The 22,594-nt window shown below is 40.0% G+C and overlaps 1 protein-coding gene across 1 annotated transcript; it reads left to right on the top strand.

Moving 5' to 3' along the window:
• Positions 1–4,235: 4,235 nt before the first annotated feature.
• On the top strand, positions 4,236–22,209 carry TMEM38B (transmembrane protein 38B; the record flags this gene model as incomplete). Its single annotated transcript, XM_080638638.1, has 6 exons — positions 4,236–4,341; positions 10,854–11,010; positions 14,303–14,487; positions 16,886–16,973; positions 18,945–19,062; positions 21,194–22,209. 6 exons carry the CDS (start codon positions 4,236–4,238, stop codon positions 21,398–21,400), a joined length of 861 nt encoding a protein of 286 aa, XP_080494764.1. The 3' UTR covers positions 21,401–22,209.
• Between the last annotated feature and the right edge of the window lie 385 nt (positions 22,210–22,594).

Here is a 22,594-nt window from a genome sequence, read left to right as displayed (position 1 = left end):
AGGCAGATTCTCAGAGAGAGATGGCAGACTTACAGATGTACTAAGCCATGACTAAAAGCTAAGGTTGGCATGGAGAAAGCAAGAAAGTCAGGGAAACTGGGAGTGTGATAATTGTGAGAAGTGACATTGAAAGAAATAGGCAAGGTTGGTAAATATATGGTGCTAAAGAGAGAGGGGAGAGAAGAAAATCTACTAGAAGATCAAAGTAAGCAAGTTGAGGAGGATAAGAGAGTGTTGGAAAATGGGGAAATATGAATGAGGCAGAAAACTAACAGGCACAGTGGGAACTGGGTTAGAAGAAGATAAATAGCAATGTGGCAGATGACAAATCAAAAACATGGCAGGATGAGAGCAGACAATGGGAATGTCCATTTTCATTTGTTAAAAAGATTACTATTTCACCTGTCTTGATTCTGATGTATGGAAGTGAGTTTGAGAGATCTCCTAAGAAATTTTAATAAATTTAATAACCCATAAAATAGGAATATTTCTAATTTCCTAATCTGGGAAGTGGAATACAGATGTACGAGTTTTGAGGCATAGTGATGACTAAAGAATTCCTTCTTTTTCCCTAAGGCACCATCTTTGAACTCCAGGTCAATATTGTAGGACTCCAGACATTACGAAATAAAATACTAAATAAACCTATTCTACACTTAGCACCTTCACCAGCCATGCATCTATGCTAGTTACACAGATCTTTTCAAACGCTAAATTAGCATAATTGCCATATGAGATGAACACAACAAATGGGCCATGTATGACAGCTCTAGTTCACATTATTCACAGGTTCTGTAAGACTGAGGAAGTAATGGATTATTGATGCCATGCTCTGTGGAGATTAAATATGTGGACATGCACATACTTTGAAACCAACTCTCTTCATTACTTCTTCCTTTGTTACTGTCAGGTGTTACGTGGTGTTTTCAGCTTTGCCTAGAATGGCCCAAGAACCACTATTTATCCAGGATCAGTTACAACATGCAGCAGGGCAGCCATCAGGAATAGCTGACAGGCATATAACATCCTAGACTTTCACAGTTGTTTCAGAAATACAAATGTGGCAATTTCATGAACAGCTGGAATGTTTTCTAAAGCAAATTGTATTAATTTATCAGCATCCTCTTGGAAAGAACAACTAATCCTGCCAAAAAATACTCTGGTGCATGTGGAAGTTGTGTAGCTAATCAGTATGTGTCTACAGAGGGTTTTTTTAAGGTCATGCTAACATTCCTTTGGCAAGAGAGTCATTCAAGATTCTGCTTTGTTTTCATATTGAGCTTTATGCTCATGCAAGACAGCGGAATAATAATCAGTCTATCTTTAAATTTTTTATATGCATAATGTGCTCAGCTCTTTTTTTAGCCTACTCCTAAGAAATGAAGAATGGGGTATCTGTTCTTCCAGTTCGAAATCAGCAAAACACAAAAGATTGTGTCACATACACATAATATGCCTAGCTTACACATTAATACCAGTTTCTCACACTGCAGCAGTTCTCAGCATCAGCATATTTGGTCCAAGGACGAACAGGGTTATTTCAGGGGTGCTTATGTCCTTTGTTACCTTTAAATTATTCCTGAAATATCTAGGATAGCTGGAAAATCAATGGCCAATTTTAAGTTTTCTTATTTATTACCTGTATTACACAGACCATGTTCCTTGATCTGATTTCTCTTTGCTGGGTTCCTCTGTCCTACGCTCTGCTAAGACGCTATCCTGAGTGCACAAAAATCTCAGGAATCTCTCCCTGGTTATCAGCAAACTTTGAGAAACTGCTATTCTTATTTTCTGCTGGTGCTGGATGCAGAAAACCCACCAGACCTCCTTTTTAGTTTAGCTGTGTCAGTTTACCTACATTTCCCACCTAACTGTTGTGAAGGTAGCTTGTGGAGATCTAGTTTCACACTAGCTATCTGTGCTTTGGAAAGCAATGCTTCAGGTGCATTAAGGACCCCCTGGAAGAGGATGCAGCATGTATTTGAGGACTAACTAAATATTCAGATAACTCTTGCCAATACGCTACATGATAGCACCGGTGGCAATATCATTGCTGGCATTTTAGAGAATTTAGGTGTACCTAACATGAGTTGTAAGCATGGCAGTAGCTGCAGTGCAGACATTGCCATCAGGCAAAACATGTTGCTGGCCGAAATTATGATTTACTTTTGCATCAGTATCGATTCATTCCCCTCATTGCCATTTTTATTTCTCTCTCTGTCCTTCTATGATCACACACAAAGTAGTCTGAACCATGTTCACTTTCTAACAATGAACCTGATGCCACTCAGAGGGAATAAAACAGTACTGCAAGGATTAGAAACTAGCATTTCTACAGCCGATGGGAAGAAGATCACTACATTGTATAAAACTCTGCCAGTAACTCTCCTGCTGTTGCAGTTGCGTAGACACATATCACTGTTCAGTGGGAAACAAAATGATGCTGAACTGATTTCTGCCAGAGAATGCAGCTTACTCATTTATTATGTCTCACCATCTGTCAACGTGGCAAAGCAGTATTCTGCTCTAGAAAACAAACTGTGGTTTCCCATGTCTGCGCATTAAGCACAACAGAAAATAAGAATTAGAAATGCTAGTAATAAGACTAGTAAGAGATCACTTTGGCTAAATCTTGACCTCTCCATGTAGATAAAATGCACGATGGAAATGTCTGCAAAATAGAAAGCAGGCGTAAGCATATGGCACAAGTGTTAGGGAGAAAACGAGTCACTGGACAAACAGGAAGGAAGAAGCATTGAGAAAAAGGAGAACTTATTATGTGAATATGGTACTGATAAGGAAATAAATTAAAAGAATGGCTTACTCTTCATGGCAAGGTAAAACTATATTGGGAAAAGTTAAGGCGTTTTCTGTCTTTCCCTGCATTCATCCTTTTATGAAGAATGATGCTCCAGTTATTCCAGTTATCCCATGAAATTAGTTCTTGGTAGGCAAAGGACACATTTGAAAGAACTTACTGAAGTTGTATGTTTTCAGACTACTTACCTTAATTAATTTCACCGCACTGTGCAAATCTTGAAGCCATTAACAGCTCTTTTCACCACCTTGTGGAAACTGAAAGGAAAAGGCAAAAAATTGTGCCTCTCTCTAGTAGAAAAAACAGCCTAACTCAAACTTAACTTGCATCCCCAGGGGAAAAAAGAAAAAAAAAAAAGTACGCTGAAAAAATTAGAAGACCAACAAACCCCTACTATGGGTCCATCAAGAACAGTGTTACATCAATGTAATTTGATTCTGTCACCAGTCTGGTGGCCAAAGAAAACGCAGATGTCATGTATCTCAGAGTTACTAGACACCTGATAAAAGTTCCACTTGGGATGCTCGTGAGCAAACTGTTTTTGCTGAAAATACTGTAGGATTGATGAAAAACTGGTTAGAGATCTACTTGTAGAAAACGAAACTGTTGCCTTCACTATCAAAGTGGATGTCCTCAACTTAAGAAAGACATGAAGCTGTTGGGGCAAGTCCAGAGGACATGAGGATGATAAAGGAGCTGGAGCATCTCCCATATGAAGACTGGCTGAGGGGCTGTTCAGCCTGGACAAAAGGCTGAGTGGAGATCTCATAGCAGCCTTCCAGTATCTAAAGGCGGCTTGCAAAGATGCCAGAGAGGGACTCTTCATTAGGAGCTGTAGTAACAGGACAAGGGGTAATGGGTTAAAACTTAGAAGTTCAGGTTAGATGTACCGTGAGGGTGGCGAGGCACTGGAACAGGTTGCCCGAAGAAGTAAATGCTCCACCCCCAGCAGTGTTCAAGGCTAGGTCGGACAGAGCCTTGGGCAACATGGTCTAGTGTGAGGTGTCCCTGCCCATGGCAGGAGGGCTGGAACTGGATGATCTTAAAAGGTCCTTTACAACCCAAACCATTCAGTGATTCTATGTAAAGATGTATTAAAAGGGTTTCTGCTGAGGTCTGACCAGGGTCTAGTACACATTAATACCCCAGTAATTATTAGGCAGGTGATAAACAGTGATATCAACCCGTGAAAGGCCACATGTTCCACGTGCTGGAGCACGCACACTGGTAACGCTAACTACTTGGCGACCTAAGCAAACACTCCTCTCGTACAGTTCCGCGGCGGCCTGAAGGAGGACGACCGCCCCGCCCCGCCGCTGACGGCGGCCGACGGGGGCCAAGCTTCCTCTGAGGCGGCTGGCGCCGCCGCCGCGCTGTGACGGTGGTTTGCTGTCCTCCGTCTCGCTGTTGCCCGGCCATGGAGCTGTGGCAGGTGCCGCTGCTCTTCTCGCGTCTGCCCATGTTCCCATTCTTCGACCTGGCGCACTATGTGGCCTCCGTCATGGCGCTGAAGGAGCAGCGGGGTGAGCGGTCGGCGTGGTGGGACGGGACGGAGCTGCTCCTGCTCCCCAGTGTTACCCTGTCGTCCTCCCATATTTCCCCGTGTCTCCCGCCGTGCTCCCTCATGTGTTCCCCTCCGTGCACCCCGGCTGGCCCAGGCCTGAGGCTGGGGACCCTCTTGCCGTCCTACCCCCGGGTGGGCAGGTGTGGCCACCGCGCAAGATGCGGGGGGTACCTGAGGGGAGACGGGAGCAGGTATGGGCTGGGGCGAACCGGCGGGGCCGGCGGGATCGGCATTTGCCGCTGGGTCTCTGCGGGAGCCGCAGGTGTCTCCGGCATCTTTAACCTAGAACATGCTGGAGAGGTTTGGACTTTTTTTTTCCTCACAACCTTTGAATTGTATTTGTTTTTAATGAAGGCGAGTGGCTAAAGCTGTTACTGTGCATGTACTTACAAAATCCCAGGTGGCTTGTGTTTCGTTTGATGTAGCGAGAGGTTTGTCAGCGCTCCTCGTGGCCTCTGGAGTGACAGCCCTGTGTGAGAGTTTCAGCTTTGCAAGCAGACCTGCTGCTTTGGCTCAGCTAGTGCAGCTCCCCGCACCAGAACCCGGGTCTCCTCTGTCAGTCCCTAAGCGTGCAGACAAGATTGTCTGCAGTCTTCATTGGCCATCTGTCCATAAATAATGTCTGACTGGCTGCAGAAGCCACATAGGAAGCCTCCCGCCGAACTTTCTTTGTTTTCTCAGGACTAGAGGCACTGGTGAAATTGGCCAAGAGTTTTGCTGGAGCCTTTTTGCAGTTGAAAGTTTTAAAAGTTACAAGAATAAAAGGGCTGAATCTGCCCGAAGTTAGGATTATGCTCACAGAGGATAAATGCAGATCACAGGCTTGTAATTTGTTCTCAGGTGTTACATCTGAGAGGTGAAAGGAGAGCTTCTCAACTAATAGGTTTATATAATTCACATGCCCTGGATATGCAGGAAGCTCTTAAGGCAATTCTGTCTCCTAGGAAACATAGCTGGGAAGTCTAATGGACAGGCTGTGTGTTTGCAGCTTTTCACATTGTGAAATTAAATTAGGGAAACTTTTCCCTCCCAGTAATAGGATTTTGGATTTTGTATGATTGCACATAATGACACTTTAATCTCTACATCATATTTTCTAGAAAATCTTTTGCACTGTGGTTGTTAGCCCCAAGTCTGTTGGGTTTTTTTTTTTCGTTTGTTTGGGTTTTTTTTTTTTCGTTTGTTTGGGGTTTTTTTTGTCATAAAGGTAGAGACTAGCCTTGTTTTAATATTTAGAATAACTACCTGTGATGTGGCTTTGGACAGTTACAGTAACTCTGCATCCCAGCTGATAAATGTGTAGGAAACCAAGCTGGTGTTCAGGATTATAGTGCAGATTTGGGAGCTCTTTTTAAGGCTCTGTGCTGTTTGTTTAGTGAGAATGTGTTCTTCTGTCGCTTTCTGCACTTGTCAAAGTGAATATACTTCCTGATAAATAAGTGCACTTGGCAGATGTGAAGACTCATACAAAATGCTTATGTATGCTAGCATGTTCAGCAAATTTTGTTACTACTGCTGAAACTGTTCCTGGGTGCTGACTTAGAGCATTGTCTAATATGACTGTTCTATTAAAAAAGGGACTTCCTGTCTTAAGGGTATTTGACATTATCATGCATTTCCTTTAAGCTTTCTTCTGGAATGGACACACTTAAAGACCAGTATGAGAGGAGTGTCTCTGCTTTGCTAGATTCAGGATAGCTTTATGGAGGCAGCGTTTCTGGACAGTAGAATTGCTGTCAGAAGTCGGTCAGATCCATGCTGATAATTTTTTTTTATCTTCTTGACCGAATCGCTGGAAAGTTCAGAACTCATGAGTATTCTTTAATACTTTGAATTAATAACTGTGATTCAGGTGACTGCATGCTGGTCTGCTACTCACTTGCAAGCAGCTCGAACTGAACATTAAATTGTAACTGAAAAAACAGTCATTATGAAATACTCAGGATGGATCTATTATTATCATTGATTATTTTCTCTAAGCATTACTGTATATTCTTTCTGGAAACTTAAAACAGTAGCTAAATTTCACAGGGTAGTAACTGGGTAACCTTAATTGGTTGGTGATACAAGAAGTATGTGTTCAGGTCAAAGCCATGTTTGTTTTATCCCAGATTACTGGTCTCATTAAAATACCAACCCCCACCCACCCCGCTTAAAATCGGATTAGGGTATTTGTATCATGGATGGACTCACACTAACTGGGACTTTGCCAGTCCTAAATGGCTAAAAGCTGGATTTTCCTGCTCACTTGGGAGTGCTGGCAAACTACAGCAGTGATAACCAATATAGAATCGTATCATAGAATCAACTAGAATCATAGAATCATAAAATAGTTAGGGTTGGAAAGGATCTTAAGATCATCTAGTTCCAACCCTCCCTGCCATGGGGAAAGACCTTTAAGATCATCAAGTCCAACTATTACCCCGGGACTGCCAAGGCCACCACTAAACCATGTCACTGAGGGCCTCATCTACATGTTTTCTGAACACTTCCAGGGATGGTGATTCCACCACTTCCCTGGGCAGCCTGTTCTAATGCCTTCTTTTGGTGAAGAATTTTTTCCTGATATCCAGTCTAAACCTCCCCTTGTGCAGCTTGAGGCCGTTACCTCTTGTCCTGTTGCTTGGTACTAGAGAGAAGAGACTGACCCCCACCTCACTACAACCTCCTTTCAGATAGTTATAGAGAGTAGTAAGGTCCACCCTGAGCCTTCTTATCTCCAGACTAAACACTCCCAGTTCCCTCAGCTGCTTCTCATAAGACTTGCTCTCTAGGCCCTTCACCAGCTTTGTTGCCCTTCTCTGGACCTGCTCCAGCACCTCAATGTCTTTCTCATAGTGAGGGACCCAGAACTGAACACAGGATTCGAGGTACGGCCTCACCAGTGCCAAGTACAGGGGGATGATCACTGCCCTGGCCCTGCTGGCCACACTATTGCTGATACAGGCCAGGATGCCATTGGCCTTCTTGGCTGCCTGAGCACAAGCTGGCTCATGTTCAGCTCCATCAGCACCCCCAGGGCTTTTTCCACCAATCAGCTTTCCAGCCACTGTTCCCCAAGCCTGGAGTGTTGCATGGGGTTGTTACGGCTCAAATGCAGGACCCGGCACTTTGCCTTGTTGCTTTTGCACATGTTGTTTCCCACATGTTTTAAACTATGAGTTTTGGTTAGCTCATTTGGGATTGCTTAGGAGTTGCTCATTTGTAACTTTGGTCAGTTGTAGAACTGGAAATTTTTGGCAATTTTATTTTTTTTGGGACGGAGGAACAGCAAAAGGTGTTCAGGGTTGAGGATGTGTCATATCTGCAAGGAATGTGCTGGTTTTGTTCTTGCAAGTTTTCTATTAAATGATTCTGATGATTTGGAGAGAATTGTTTTTGCTTTGGTTTTGTTTTCTTTTTTTGGCATAGTTTTGCTAAATTAAATCTGACTATAAATCCTTTTGCTTAATTGATGTTATTATTTATAGTTCAGCAGGGGTGCTAGAAAAAACTTCTACATGTTCTTCTGTTTTGCTGTTTAGTTGTGTATGGGTATGTGTTCTGATTGCCTATTTGGAACCTTTTGGAAAGATTAATGCAGATCTTATCCTTCTGGTAGAAATAGTTTGCTGGGAAGAGTTTGTTTGAGTTTTTTTTGTTTGTTTTTTTCTTTTTCCACTCTTGTGTAGAAACAATGTTTAAAACTATATTCAACAACAGTCTTTGCATTTGAAACCTTATCTTTCTAAGTATACCATTTGCAGGGCTAGTGGCCTTTTGGCAGATTATGTTTCACATGGTTTTGTGATGCCTCATTAGTTTTACAGGATGCATCAGAGGATAAATATAAATGACCACTTATTTAAAAATATGTGACCCACTTAAAACCGAGTTTGTTTTCTGAAAGGTTATATCCCAGTCAGAATTTAGTTACCAACACTAAGATAAGCTTTAAATTAGGTTCAGCATTTTTTGTCTCGTTGCCTTCTAAGTTGGTTATGTTCCTTGTTGTAAAGAAGGTATGAATTGTTAAATATGGTATTTGAGCCAAGAAAATTCTAACATTGACCAACAGAAAGATCTTGAAAGTCCAGTAAAGTCTCTTGTCCTTTTATACATAATAGCTTAATGAATAAATTTACATGCTTTGTTGTGGAGCTTGTTCATAGAGAGCAATCTGTAATAATAATAGTAATTCCTATCTGTGTCCTCAGAACTGCAACCACTTGCTGCTATTTGTGGGGAAGAGTAGAAAAGTGGTGATGTTGAAAGGCAGGGGAATGGATTTGAAAAGAAAGCAGATATCTAATTTTAGAACAACTGCAACATTTCATTGATTTTTTTTTTTAATTTTTTTTTTTTTAATCTGGCCTTTTGTATAGGAAGTGAAAAAATCACATAAATATTTTAGCAAAGTATATGGGAGAGAAGCAAAGTTGTTTGTCCAGAGTTAAAGCTTGTGCATAGCACAACTGATCTATTGGCAGTACTCCCCAGCTCCAGCCCATGTTCACTTGTGATTTACAGGCACTACCTTTGTTAGCTGGGTTTTCTCATTGTCCGATAAAGTTTGGGATATTTCTTCTCAGTATTCTTTTATTGAGAAGAATAAAAGGTCACTTTGTGCTATAATGCCACAGCAGTATTTAGTGGAATTACTCAACGGAGTACTGACAAACGTGGGGATTGGGTATTCTATTGTTGCATGACAAGGAATTTAGTCCTTTCAAGCTAAAGTAGGTATATAGTAGTACTTGTGTTCATGTCATCAAACAAGAGAATTATTACATGTGAGGAGGAACCTACAGTAGTTCTTTTGGACCAGTGAGTCTCTCCTTGATATAGCTTTGCCTTTTTTTGTTTTTCTTTTTGAGTGCAATGGCTGTCAGCATTTTTTTTTTACTTTCTTTTTTTTTTTTTTTTTTGAAGAAACCTCCATGTAGTAAGCACGAACTGTTACTGTACTGCAGGTGTCTTACCCTTTTCAAATATGTTGGTGAAAATAGATCCACATTCATTTATATTGGATCTGACTGTAATGGCCTGCTTTATATTTTCACTTTTGTAGTTAAGTAACATTAGCATGCTTTAAAAATTTCTCCTGTTAATGTTATGCACACGAACAGTTGATAGCTACTTTGGAGAAGGGATAGTATGCAGTAACAAAGCTGAGCGTAACCGACTTGGAGCACCTGGTACTGCAGTATGGAAAATAAATTACACAATAGTTAAAAAAAATCAGATGTTATTTTATATTCAGATATTCTGTAGTACTTGTGAGTGCTCATTTTTTAAAAATTAGCTGTTACATAGGAATTTAGATAGTGCTGGAATACATGATAGCTGTGTCACTACTAAAACTGGAACATTCACGTTAATACTCTTGTGTGAAATGAATTGTATTGAGAGTGGTGTATTTTCTCTGATACGTTTGAGCTTTCATCTTTGGTTAGAAGCTATTTTTCCCACAGAAATGCCTGAAAAAACAAAAGCTTCTCCTCTGAATTGGGAACATATGTCAAACTGCATTTTGGGGCAGACACTAGGTTTCATCTCTGCTTTTGTGAACTTCAGCCTTTGAACTATGGAGACTAGTTCAGGCAAACAGAGCTCTGCATATGTGTAAAGGGGAAATTTTGGCAACATTGGACTTTTGAAATAGAAGGGAATAGTCAAAACAATTTCTTGAGAATATTTCTGGCATTGATTAAATGTTGTTTCCCCCTGAAACTGATTAAGGCTTCTGATTGCCCTCAGCATAATCTTCTAATATAGAATACTCTTTTGACATAGTTCAATTGCAATTTAAAAAAATAATTCATTTCAAAGACAACAAACTAGTCTGTGAAGCTTTTAGTAACAAAGGAAACTTAGATGTGTTATTATGGCTTCAGGTGATCTTTTTTCTGTGTTCAGGATAGCAGGTGAAACTAGCTAATAATTGTTTTGGATGCTGCTTTCATTTTGATCAGCAGACACAGTGGGATGTTATGATGAAAAGGGAAACCAGTGACCTTGGATTCAAAAGCAGAAATGGAATTTGTAGAATAACCACCCAAAAGTAATCAATACCAATCTGATCTAGGTCAGCAAAGCCACTTGTGTATTTTTAATACAAATTTGAAAGCGACTGTAAATCTATGCCAGATTATTAACAATGAGACCTCTTATACCCAAGCTCTGAAAGCTTTTTATTCTTGGTAGCCAGATAGTTAATAAACCAGCCCACAAAAGACGTTCAGAGTACACAATGTCAGTCTTTCACTTTATTTAATTTCATTTAAGCATATTCTTAAGTCAGTGTACTCTGAAATTTGTATTTCTAAAGACTTTTCCTGTGAAAACCTACAGAATTCTTGAGGATTTTTCATTACCTAGAGGAACCATATTGGACTGAATGATTTAAAAAATACTGAATTTTAAAACATGGTGTGATTCTCAATTGTTTTTATACAATTTCCATTCATGCATCTTTTACCTTTGTTTCAGGAGCTGTGGAAGTGTCAGTCCGAAGTCCAGTTGCCTGCTGGTTTAGTGCTATGCTTCATTGCTTTGGTGGTTCAGTTTTGTCTTCACTGATGCTTGCAGAACCTCCAGTAGGATTTCTGGCAAAGGGCACAAATATTCTACTGGCATCTTCAGTCTGGTAAGCAGCCGCAATTGAGTATGTGAGTAGTGTTGATTCTGATGAAACTATACTTTGTGAACTGATACACCATCGAGCTTCCACATAAATTAGAAGATTAACTTAAAAATATTATAGATTTGGTTGCTCTCTCTTCATCCAGAAAGTCAGTGCAGCAGAATAGCTATTATGATCCTGTTCTATAGGAATAAAATGCTCATGAGAGAACAACTCTTACATAACCAGATGCCACTAGACTAACCTTTTTATAGTATTCCTAGTTCAACAGCTGAATAACGTTGGAATAATGTGGACTTTTGTGGATATAGGTAAGTCATAAACGTAGTCTAGTTTTTCAGCAGTAGCTCTTGAAGACCAGAACCTGGCTGATGTAAAAATTTTGAACTTTACCTTAACCTGGGGTCTAAGACACGGATCTTCTTTCCTTTATTCTAGTTTCTGCTTCCTCTGCTTCCTGACATCTTTTTCTATTTTTTTTTTTCTCTCTATATTTTGCTCTTTCCCAAATGGATGGGCCTTGTAGTGGAAGACAGTAGGGATCTGAATGAAAAGTCATGTATGTGAACAAGGCAGCAATTTGGCCTGTTTTGGAATTTAAAAAAAGCACTGGAGGTTCATATAAATGTTGCCTTGCAGTGGAGTTCATTTGTTACAGAAAGTGATCTTCGAAGAAACCCTCAAATTTAACAAAATTGGTGAGCAGCAGTGGCTTTTTGAATTTGAAAATCTCAATTCCTGTCTTTGAAGAATGTTATCTGCTTGAAATCCTTTAGTATCTGTCCTTTGTAGCCGCTTAGGTTTTATAATGGCAAATTTATTTAAAATGAAAGTAAGTCTTTCTATCTGTCTGTGTGTATCTAGTCTTCTGGTCTTCATGTTGCAATGGAAGCTGACAGATTTCATTTAGGCAAATCGGCGGAATGAATAATGTGCAATATATGGTGTGGTATTAATAAAGCTTACAAAATCTGCTTATGATTCATACTAGTCTGATGTGGGCAATGCTGCTGCTTATTTTAAGAAATGACACGAGTTAGGGATACGCGTAAACAGAACATGGGTTCTGTTGAACTTAACTTTGTCAAGTGGGATCTGCTGTGCAAGCTTCTAGTTTTACGAAGTTCTCTCTTCATGAGTATAATGACTTTCATTCTCTGTCCCAAATCACGTGAAATTAAATTACCAGGAAAATAAAAGGGGTTGTGCCATGCTTGAGAGATGCTCCTAAATAGTCTGTAGGACAGCGACATCTGCTGTTAGCAAGTGTTGCTAGCAGAAATTACAGGAAAAAATGCCGTGGTGCGACTGCAGTGCTAGGTTCAATCGTTACCCTGTGCTTCATGGTCCTAAACCGATATACTGCAGTTAATTCTGAGTAATGCTATGTGTTGAGTACTGGCTTAAGTGATTATTTGCAGTGGCCATTAAAATACGTGCTCTTGATACACAGAATCGTAGAATCATAGAATGGTTTGAGTTGGAAGGGACCTTAAGATCATCTAGTTCCAACTCGCTTGCCATAGGCAGGGATGCCTTACCCTAGACCATGGCGCCCATGGCTCTGTCCAACGTGGCCTTGAACACTGCCAGGGCTGGAGCATTTACCAGTTCCCTGGACAGCCTGTTCCAGTGCCTCACCACCCTCACAGTGAAGAGCTTCCTTATAATCTTTGACTTTGTACCAACTGAAGCTTGGTTCCCTACAAAGGCAATTGGCTTTACAAAAAGAAAAAGGAAGAATATAAGTAGTTCAAAATTAAAGCTAAAACTTAACACCAGAGCAGTATTAGTATTATGTAAATTCTGGTAAGTTTTTTGTATGTGAGAAATAGGCTTTTGCATGCTCCAGTCTGGGAGGTCTTGAGAGTGCTTTGGACGTTTGCAGCAGCAAGGTACTATATCCACTGCAAAAGAAGAAAATACATTACTAGGATAGGGCTTCAGCTAAAATTTGCCTGTCTGGGGAGGAAGCTTTTTGGCATTCTGCTGCAAAGGATAAGCTTCTTTTTTTTTTTTTTTTTTTTTTTTTTTTCCCCCTGAAAAGAGAAACCCAAAAAAACCAAACCAAATCCCCAAACCATGTGTGCTGTCCTGGTTTCTAGTCTGTAACCATGAGGTGTAACTCTTCTTAGTTGTGGTGTCTGCTAGTAGTGCTAATGAAGTAAACTAGATATGAGAGGAGCATCTTTGATTGCAGCCTGAGTAAACAAGAGAAGGATACAGCCTTAGAAATTCTTGGTGGACAGGATTGAGCTCAGAAGCCTAAGCTGTAAGGCAAGTACGTTTTTGTGGGTTTGGGTTTTGGTTTTCTGTTGGTTTTCGTCTTTTTTGTTTGTTTGTTTTTCCCTTCTTTTTTTTTTTAAAGAAAATGAAAAGTACCCTTCCCATCTTTTAAAGCATTTCTCTGCTTTTAATTGATTTTTACTCTCTTATTCATGTGCTGAAATGATCTAGATACTGAATCTTGAATATTTTTTGAGACCTTGAATTTTTCTGTAAGAACTGCCTTTTGTTTACAATCGAAGAGATAAAACACCACGTAATCTAATCTTCTAAAATTTACTGTCATCTTATTGTTAGCCATCTTTACTTTGTTTTTAAAGCAAGCTGATAAAAGATATTATTACATTTTGTGTACTGTGCTGACAGTGGTTTGAAAAAAGAAATACACTTGTAATTGGCAAGCTGGAAAAGCTAGAATTGGTGGTTACTAAGATGTGAAATGTGTTTGAAAATAGATGTACATTTCATCTAGCATGACATTAACTAGCGGAGGCATTCTTGCTGAAATTATATAATTCCTTGTATGTATCAATTTGAAAGCAGGGTGTCAGCATGTGATTTACCACCCTGTTGTAATCATATTAAAAATAAACCCCAAACCAAACAAACAAGAAACCTCAACCAAACAAAAATTAAGCCACAAAAACCCAAACCACACAAAGTCAGTCAGGCACTAATTTAATAATTTGAGTTATAAAAACATTATATGTAAGCTATAAAACTATCTAAAATTTAAAGCTGTATCTCTTGTACTTTAATGGATTTTTATCTGGGACAATAGGTCAGTAAGAACAATTTCAAATAATGTATGATGATTTTGGTGCAAGAGCTTGAACATACTCAAAAGCATTTCAAATTTGTTTTGTCTACCACACAAGAAAGTAAGTTATCAGTAGTATATCATGCATTGCTAGTCATATTCCAAAAAATATCTTTAAGGGTTATTAGAAAAGGAAATCCTTATCAGAAATATCTGAATGCCACTAATGGGTTTTCTCATGATTTGCAGGTATTTTGTGTTTTACTGCCCACAAGACTTGTTCTGTCGGTGCTTTGCCTTTCTGCCTCTTCGGCTTCTGGTTGCAGGAATGAAAGAAGTGACTAGGACTTGGAAGATAACAGGTGGCGTTGCGCATGCAGACAGTCACTTCAAGGATGCCTGGCTTGTCATGGTAGCTGTGGGCTGGGCCAGAGGTAACACGCATAACATTTTGTTTTGATGGACTGTGATGTTTTGGAGTGGTATTTAAATGGCTAGCCCTTCAGCATAATTGTAACATCATTCCTTGCTGTGCTGGATATGATAGTCCTCATACAGTCTGTTATCCCCTCAAGGGAAAAGCCTGTAGAGCAGTTTTTCTGTCTGGATTAACAGTGACATTGAATGACTCAGGGGGACTTTCATCTTATCCCTCCAGAAGGTCTTGTGAGGACTTGTAGGATGGGCAATTGATGGTGATGAAGAAAGAGATAGCCCATGTAGCTTCAGAGCTATTACTAAATTTTCCAACAGTATATTTCCTCAGAGCTTGCATTTTTCTTTGCATGTGGCTGAAGGAGAGAACTTGTTACCTTAGCTTTTCCAGTTGTAACATTAGTTGATTTTAAACATAGGGGTGAACCTTCTTAGAATGATAGAATCATGGAATGGTTAGGGTTGGAAAGCACTTTAAGATCATCTAGTTCCAACCACCATGCCATGGGCAGAGACACCTCACACCAAACCATGTTGCCCAAGGCTCTGTCCAGCGTGGGCTTGAACAGTGCCAGGGGTGGAGCATTTACCATTTTTTTGTGCAACCTGTTCCAGTGCCTCACCACCTTCACAGTAAAGAATTCTTCCTTATATTTAATCTGAACTTCTGCTTAAATTTGAACCCATTACCCCTTGTCCTGTTACTACAGCTCCTGAAGAAGAGCCCCTCTCCAGCATCCTTGTAGGTCCCCTTCAGTTAGTGAAGGGCTGCTATGAGGTCTCCATGCAGCCTTCTCTTCTCCAGGCTGAACAGCCCCAACTTCCTCAGCCTCTCTTCATACAGCAGGTGCTCCAGCCCTCTGATCATCCTCATGGCCCTCCTCTGGACTTGCTCCAGCAGTTCAATGTCCTTTTTATGTTGAGGACACCAGAACTGTACACAGTACTCCAACTCACGAGAGCAGAGTGGCAGGATCACCTCCTTTGAGCTGCTGGTCACGCTCCTTTTGATGCAGCCCAGGATACGGTTGGTTTCTGGGCTGCAAGCACACACTGAAGCCAGCTCATGTTCAGTTTCTCGTCAATCAACACCTCCAAGTCCTTCTCTGCAGGGCTGCTCTGAATCTCTTCTTTGCCCAACCTGTAGCTGTGCCTAGGATTGCCTCGACCCAGGTGTAGGACCTTGCACTTGGCATGGTTAAACTTCATGAGGTTGGCATGGTCCTACCTCTCAAGCATGTCAGGAGGCATCCAGATGCCTCTGGATGGCATCCCTTCCCTCCAGCATATCAACCGAACCATACAGCTTGGTGTTACTAGCAAACTTGCTGCAGGTGCACTCAATCCCACTGTCCATGTCGCCAACAAAGATATTGAACAGGATCAATCCCAACACCGAACCCGGAGAAACACCACTTGTTATCCACCTCCAATTGGGCATTGAGCCATTGACCGCAGTTCTCTGCATGTGGTCAACGGCTCAACGAGTGGTCCATCCATCAAGTTTGTGTCCCTCCAGTTTAGAGACAAGGATGTCATGTAGAACAGTATCACATACTTTGCACAAGTCCAGGTATACAACATCAATTGCTCTGACCTTATCCATCCGTTCTGTAGCCCTATCATAGAAGGCCACCAATTGGTCAGACATGTTTTGCCCTTAGTGAAGCCATGTTGGGTGTCACCAACCACCTATTTGTTTTTCATGTGCCTTAGCATGATTTCCAGGAGAATCTGCTCCGTGATTCTGCCATAATTCTTGCCTGCCTGCTGTTTGAAATACTAATCTGGAAGCTACCCTCCTAGCAGCTGTATTTGTTGTCACATTAGAGCCACTTCAGGAAGTAGTAGTGCAGATCTTGGGTTCTATTTGTTTGATTCTGTTCTTGTTTTGGGAAACAACAGGTGTTAATGTGATGATCTAACATTTTCTTTCCCAGGTTATAATACAGATGAGTCTCACTGGCTAGAGTGTCCAGCACATCCTCATGTCTTGTATTCTTTTAATGTACAAATACATATGCAGTTTTCTCACATAGGGTTTTTATAGTTTATAGAGACACTCTCTGTGCTTACATGATGATGTGAAAAATGGAATTATATAAGCCTCTGGAGGTTTACTTTGGCAATTCAGGCATTTGCTTCTAGTGATGAGTGCATCAGTTCAGATGCTATCACATAAAGGTAAACCTGACGTTCTCACCAAGTAGCTAAACCTCTGAGATTTCATGTCAGTTGCTCAGATCATGGATGTGTAAAAGACTGGATTAGTCACTTTTAAGTCTGAGCTTTGGGTGCCACATTTGGCACCTGGTGTAACGAGTTTTGGTGGGTGCAATAATAGGTTGTGCAGTAGTGGTAGCAGACAAGGCTTATGGTAAATCTCTGTGGTTTCAGGAGCTGGTGGTGGTCTAATTTCCAACTTTGAGCAGCTGGTGAGAGGAGTGTGGAAGCCTGAAACCAATGAACTACTGAAGATGTCCTAGTAAGTTTTTTAAAAAGTCTGCAACACTTTAACTCTCATTTCTCTAACTCCTTGTGCTGGCACTCACATTTAGTGGTTCAGATTAAAAGATACGTTTCTATTCGATGTTTTAGTGTGTATCTTGTGAGAGACTAGTGAGTGATCTGTGTTAATTTTATTAGATGTTTTAATAATTTTAGGTTCACAGCACAAGAACAGCAAATGGGAAAACAAGTCAACAAAAAATATTTAGCAAAAAGCAGTACTGAGTCAGTAGGACTGACTGGTAAGCAGTTTTGACTTAATTTGTTTTATAGGGACATGGTCTTCTATCCAGAATAAAAGGACAGCGGTACCAGAAGTATCCAAATGAAGTCTGCACTTTTGGTACATGTTCTGAGCAACACTAAGATGGCTTCCTTTACGCATTGTCACTTTTACTTTCTTTGCCAGCACTGTTTCCTCCATAGATATCAGTTGTTTGAGAAGTTGCACATTGGTTGGTCAATATAGCAAAAATATAATGCAAAATAGAAAATCTTACTTCTCTTGCAGAAGCAAAGAATGGGAATATTACATGTCTCCCAGTTTAGTTGGTACAGTAAAATGAGAATTGAGACAGGCTAGAAAGCCACAAGCTATTATTGTAAGTCAAGATAAGCTCACTGTGGTAATTTCCTAAAATTCATTTGATGTTTCCTATGTTACTCTCAGCAATTTAGAAAGTACTTGTTTTTTAAAGTTATCTTGCTTTTCTGCAGCCAGTCTTAGCAACAGAATAACAGAAGAGATATTTATAGCGTTTCCTTTGGCAATATTTCAAGTTTTTATGGCTTTTGTTGGTTGTTGGCTTTTTCTGAAATTCCAGGTATTTGTTAAGTTCTATCCTTGTCAGTGCCTAAGTAGCAGTCTTGAAAGCAAACTTCCAAAAGGAAGAAGACCCTGTCAATAATGGCACTGTAAACCCAAATAATACAGGTGCAACACTAGAGCAATGCTTACTGCCTGTGGAACTGTTTGTATATATTGTCCTTTTCCATGGTGGATGTGGTTCAGAGTAACTCAAAAAGGATTTTTAAAATTTGTTTAACATGTGAAGCTTAAGAATATTAAACAGAAGTTAATAAGTTGCATGGATAAAACGTTCTGCAAATGGATAAGATGCTTGTATACAGAGTTGGGTTTTTTTGACTTTCTGAGCAGGAAGTTGATGCAGTAAATCTTGGAGTTACTGAAAAGACAGTGAAGAATGTGTCTATACTGAGATGTTCTGTGATAACAGGAATGTCACCTGTACATGTCACGTGTAGATGCAGATCAAGAAAGCACAGAATTTTTCTTTCAGTATATTAATGCTCTGTCTTCAGATGACTTCAGATAATTGATGAAATTCTCTTGTTTTCTGACTGTATACCTCACAAGGGATTTATCACCACAGTGAGATAGCTAGAATACGTAAATCTTTGCAGGCTCACGTCAACACAGCTATGCTGGCAAAACCTGGTAACACAGGCCTGGCTCAGGCCAAGTATAAGCTGACTACAACCCTGTAACTGCTAGAGTGTCCAGTTATTTTAAGCAACCCCTTGGAATAGGGCTGAATAGGAGAGGAACCTATTTTTAAGCCTAGCCCGAGCACTGCAAGCTTTGTGATTTAACTCTTCAGTAAGATATGTTGGGAGAGGAAGAAAGGGAGCAAACTGATGTATAGAGTCTGAATGGAGGCATTGATTTGAGCAGAATTTCTCAAATGTGTTTTTGCTGGGTGTGTAATGTAGTGCTGAATTTGATGCTTGTCCATATTAGGGACAGAAAGTATAGTAACAGTATGTATAAAGTGAGTCTTAGTTTAATCATAGCTGGGTTTTGGACCTAGCAACTGTTACCAAAAATTTTCATTAGTTCTATTTAGAAATAATTATTTTGCACACTAAGAGCATTATTGTTTTCAAGGTAGAGAAGAGAAATTAACTTATTCTTTTTTATTTCCAGCCCTGTGAAGGTAACTTTGATAGGAGCAGTTCTTTTCACCCTGCAACACAGCCAGTACTTGCCAATAGCAAGGCACAACCTCATGTTTTTATACACCATCTTTCTTGTTGTCTCCAAGGTAAGAATGTGAAAGCGTTGCAAATAACTGAAGAACAGAAAATATTTTATTTCATTATCTTATACAAAAAACATGCCCTCAAACATTCTGCTGCAAGTTAGAATGCATGGTTCTGGGTGGGAAGGCTAGCTTCTACTGAAGTGTGAAATGTGTGTTTAGTCTTCTATATGTGAGCAGAACAGAAGATCTGTTACTGATACTGTTGGCAGGGTGAGAGAGCAGGAAGGGAAAGAAAATAAAAAATCAGGAATTTGGAACCCAGCAGTTGATATGTCAGGCTTGTATGTCCATAAATCTCAAACAAAGCTTATGCTTGTAGTAAGATACTTATCTGTTCTCTGCATTTTGCTAGCTGCATAATGCCTTCCTTGAATCTGTGCAGTTGTCTGTGCTTTTGCAAAATAAGCCACCTAGGTTCTCATCTAGTTTAAAGTGTTTGCAACTAAGCGTTTAGGTGGGAAGAGAAAGCGTATCAAAACAACTTTGAAGTAGCTGTAACTATGTCGTGGTTTAAGCCAGTCGGCAAGTCAGCCACGCAGTTCCTACTTGCCCCGCCCCCCCCCCCAGGGATGGGGAGGAGAATCGAAAGAATGTAACTCCCACGGGTTGAGATAAGAACAGTCCAGTAACTAAGGTATAACACAAATCACTGCTGCTACCACCAAAAATAATAATGATAAGAGAAGTAACAAGGGAAGAGAATACGATACCGCCCGCCGGAAAATGAGCCCGACAGAGAAGAGGACGTGCCCTTCTGGGAACTCTCAGTTCTACCTCCTGGGCATGACGTGCTGTGGTATGGAATACTTCTTTGGCTAATTTGGGTCAGGTGTCCTGTCCCTGCTTCCTCCCAGCTTCTTCTCCTCCCTGGCAGAGCATGAGACTCACAAAGTCCTTGGTCAGGGTAAACATTCTGACCAGCAACTGAAAACATCGGCTTTATTAGTATTATCCCCAGGCTGAAAGTCAAAACCACAGCACTGCACCAGCTACTAAGAAGGAGAAAAACTGACTGCTGCTGCTGAACCCAGGACAAACTACTTTTACAATAGAATAGATACTAGTTCTCTATTGAATCCTTTAATCCCTCCAGTTTTTCATTTCCATGATGATGCCCGTCTTCAGGATTATTAGTTAATAAGAAAGATAGTCTCTGTGTTAGTAGAAATGTGGTAATTTTAAGAGCTTCAGAATTGGCACTGAAGAAACTGGAGACTGTCTTAAACTGGTGGTTGTTAGTCTCCTTTCTGTGAGGTAGCTGACAAGTTTAATTCTAAAGAAGTTAGGGTTCAGGGAGCCAAGGCTTCAAGCTGATGCTTGTGAGTCTCCACTTAACCCAGTAAAGAAGATGCTGGGAATAGAGAAGAAAAGGAATATTATTTTGGAAGTGAGAAATTACGGCTCTCTTCAGAAACTGGCTGTCAGGCTGCACTGAAGGAAGTAAGTTCTTAAACTGGTGGTCATACTGACAAACAGGAACTTGAACATCCACTTCAGTGATAAAGCAACAGTTGCGGACCTTGCATAATACTGTAGTAGTATTTTGTTTTAGAAACTTTTCATGTCTTTGAAAACTGTAGAAATGGTTGCCATATAAACTTGTCTAGTACCCGGATCTACAAAACAGATTATTCTATTCTAAGTTATGTATTGTAAGGCATTTCCACCTAAATCTCTCTACTTTATGGAATGAGAATGGCTGTCTGGAATTTTAACTAAAGTGTGGCTGTGCATATATATTTAGGTGCTTACACATTACATTGTTTCAATTTAAATTTAAATAGCCACTCTGTTTACAGTTTTTCAGTTTGAACAAGGTACAAACTTACACATAAAAGTTGTTCTTCACTTCAGTTGTATGACATTAAGTGTGATTTAGGATGATTTCAGTAAACTGACATAGAAAATTTTTTGTGTACATTGTTTGTATATAGGTTTCTGAAGAGAATAGGTCAGAAAGAAAGGCATTCTTTGATCAATTAAAGCTAAAGTGAACGTGTTTCTGTTCTTGGTGGTATGGCCTCATGCTTGTGTAGAAAGTTAGAAATGCCATACATCTATTCAGCTTTGAACTTGTTTTCAGTCAATGTGGAGTCATTAAAACTTGTAACTTGCTCCTTTTTCTTCATAGGTAACAATGATGCTGACAAGATCTGCAGCTTCTCCATTTGCTCCCCTTGAAGCTGCATTAGGTCATATGTTCTTTGGCTTCCAAAAGACACCATCCAAAATGAAGCGTGAAGGTGTTGCATCTTCCAATGGCTCTTCAGTCTGTGGCCAATCTTCTGAACAGCACCATAACGGTGTTAAGAAAAGACAGGCAAAGAAAACAGAATAAGTGGCTTAAAATCCTTGATGGTCATAACCTTTGAAGATGTTTGTATTTCAGATTAGGCTGGCTGAGAAATTTGTTTAAAGAAATACATGTGAGGAGAGGATAGGTCTGTATCCTGCTGTGTTGTTGTTTGCCTTGGGAACATGTTTGTAAGCTACTGTTCAGATGTCTAAATGCACACGTTGGATTTGTAAGTTAAAACCAACGAATTTTTATAGTGATTATAAGTTTACTACATTTTGTATTTATGATAACTTTAAATGCTTACATGCTAAATAGATAGTTTCAAAATGCAACAGTTGGCTTTGTTAATTTTTCTGATCTATCCCTTGTTTCACCTCCTCCCTCCACTCTCACGCTTCACCCATCAGTTCTTATGCTTCATTTGGATAGCATGGATTTGCACTGCCAGGTGTTCACAATAGCACGTACCAAATAAGGACATCATCTGAGTAAGGTTTAATCACATTGTGCTGTAAAACCATGAAAATATACTGAACTAATGCCTTTACAAAAATAACTGAATTACTGTTCTAATTCACATTGCGCTGGTCTAGATTTCTGTATTTACTTAAGTAAATAATTTACATATTTTTTTATTCTTTAAAAAAGAGTGAATTATCTGGCACTTTTAAAAATCTTTACAGTTAACCAAGTAGAAACATTTAAGTGCTTTTGTTGTTGGCTTACTTTGACACTTTATTTGCAAATATTTGATATATAGCTGTTTTTCATGTTACATAGGGGATATACATGTAGTTTGTAGTTATCTTTCAGTTTGACTGGGACTAGACATCTCCACCTGCGCTTTTATCCAAGCATATGAATATTTTTACTTTTCAAAGCCAAACTTCCTTTTAAAAAATAATACTGAACAGTACCTTTACCTTGTTTCTCATGCATTCAGCCCTATTATGCCTGATATTAATAAATACCAGCACTAGTTTATAGCAACTACCTCTGGTGCTACTGGGGAAGGACCCTGCCATCACTTGCAGAATACTGGGGGTTTTGACCATGGGTTGGTTTACATGACACTAGGCCTGCTAGTGTCAGGTGGAGTATCCCTGTCTCAAAGGAGGGAAAGGAGCTTTGCACAGGAGATTGCAGGTCTCATTTAAAGAGCTTTAAATTAGATTTGAAGGGGGAGAGGTATAAAATCAGGCTCACTAGAGATAAGCCTGCAGGCAGCATGTC

This window comes from Psittacula echo, assembly GCF_963264785.1.
Source record: "Psittacula echo genome assembly, chromosome: Z".
NCBI lineage: Eukaryota > Metazoa > Chordata > Aves > Psittaciformes > Psittacidae > Psittacula > Psittacula echo.
The sequence above is the reverse complement of the archived record's forward strand: the minus strand, read 5'-3'. Positions and strand labels throughout refer to the sequence as shown.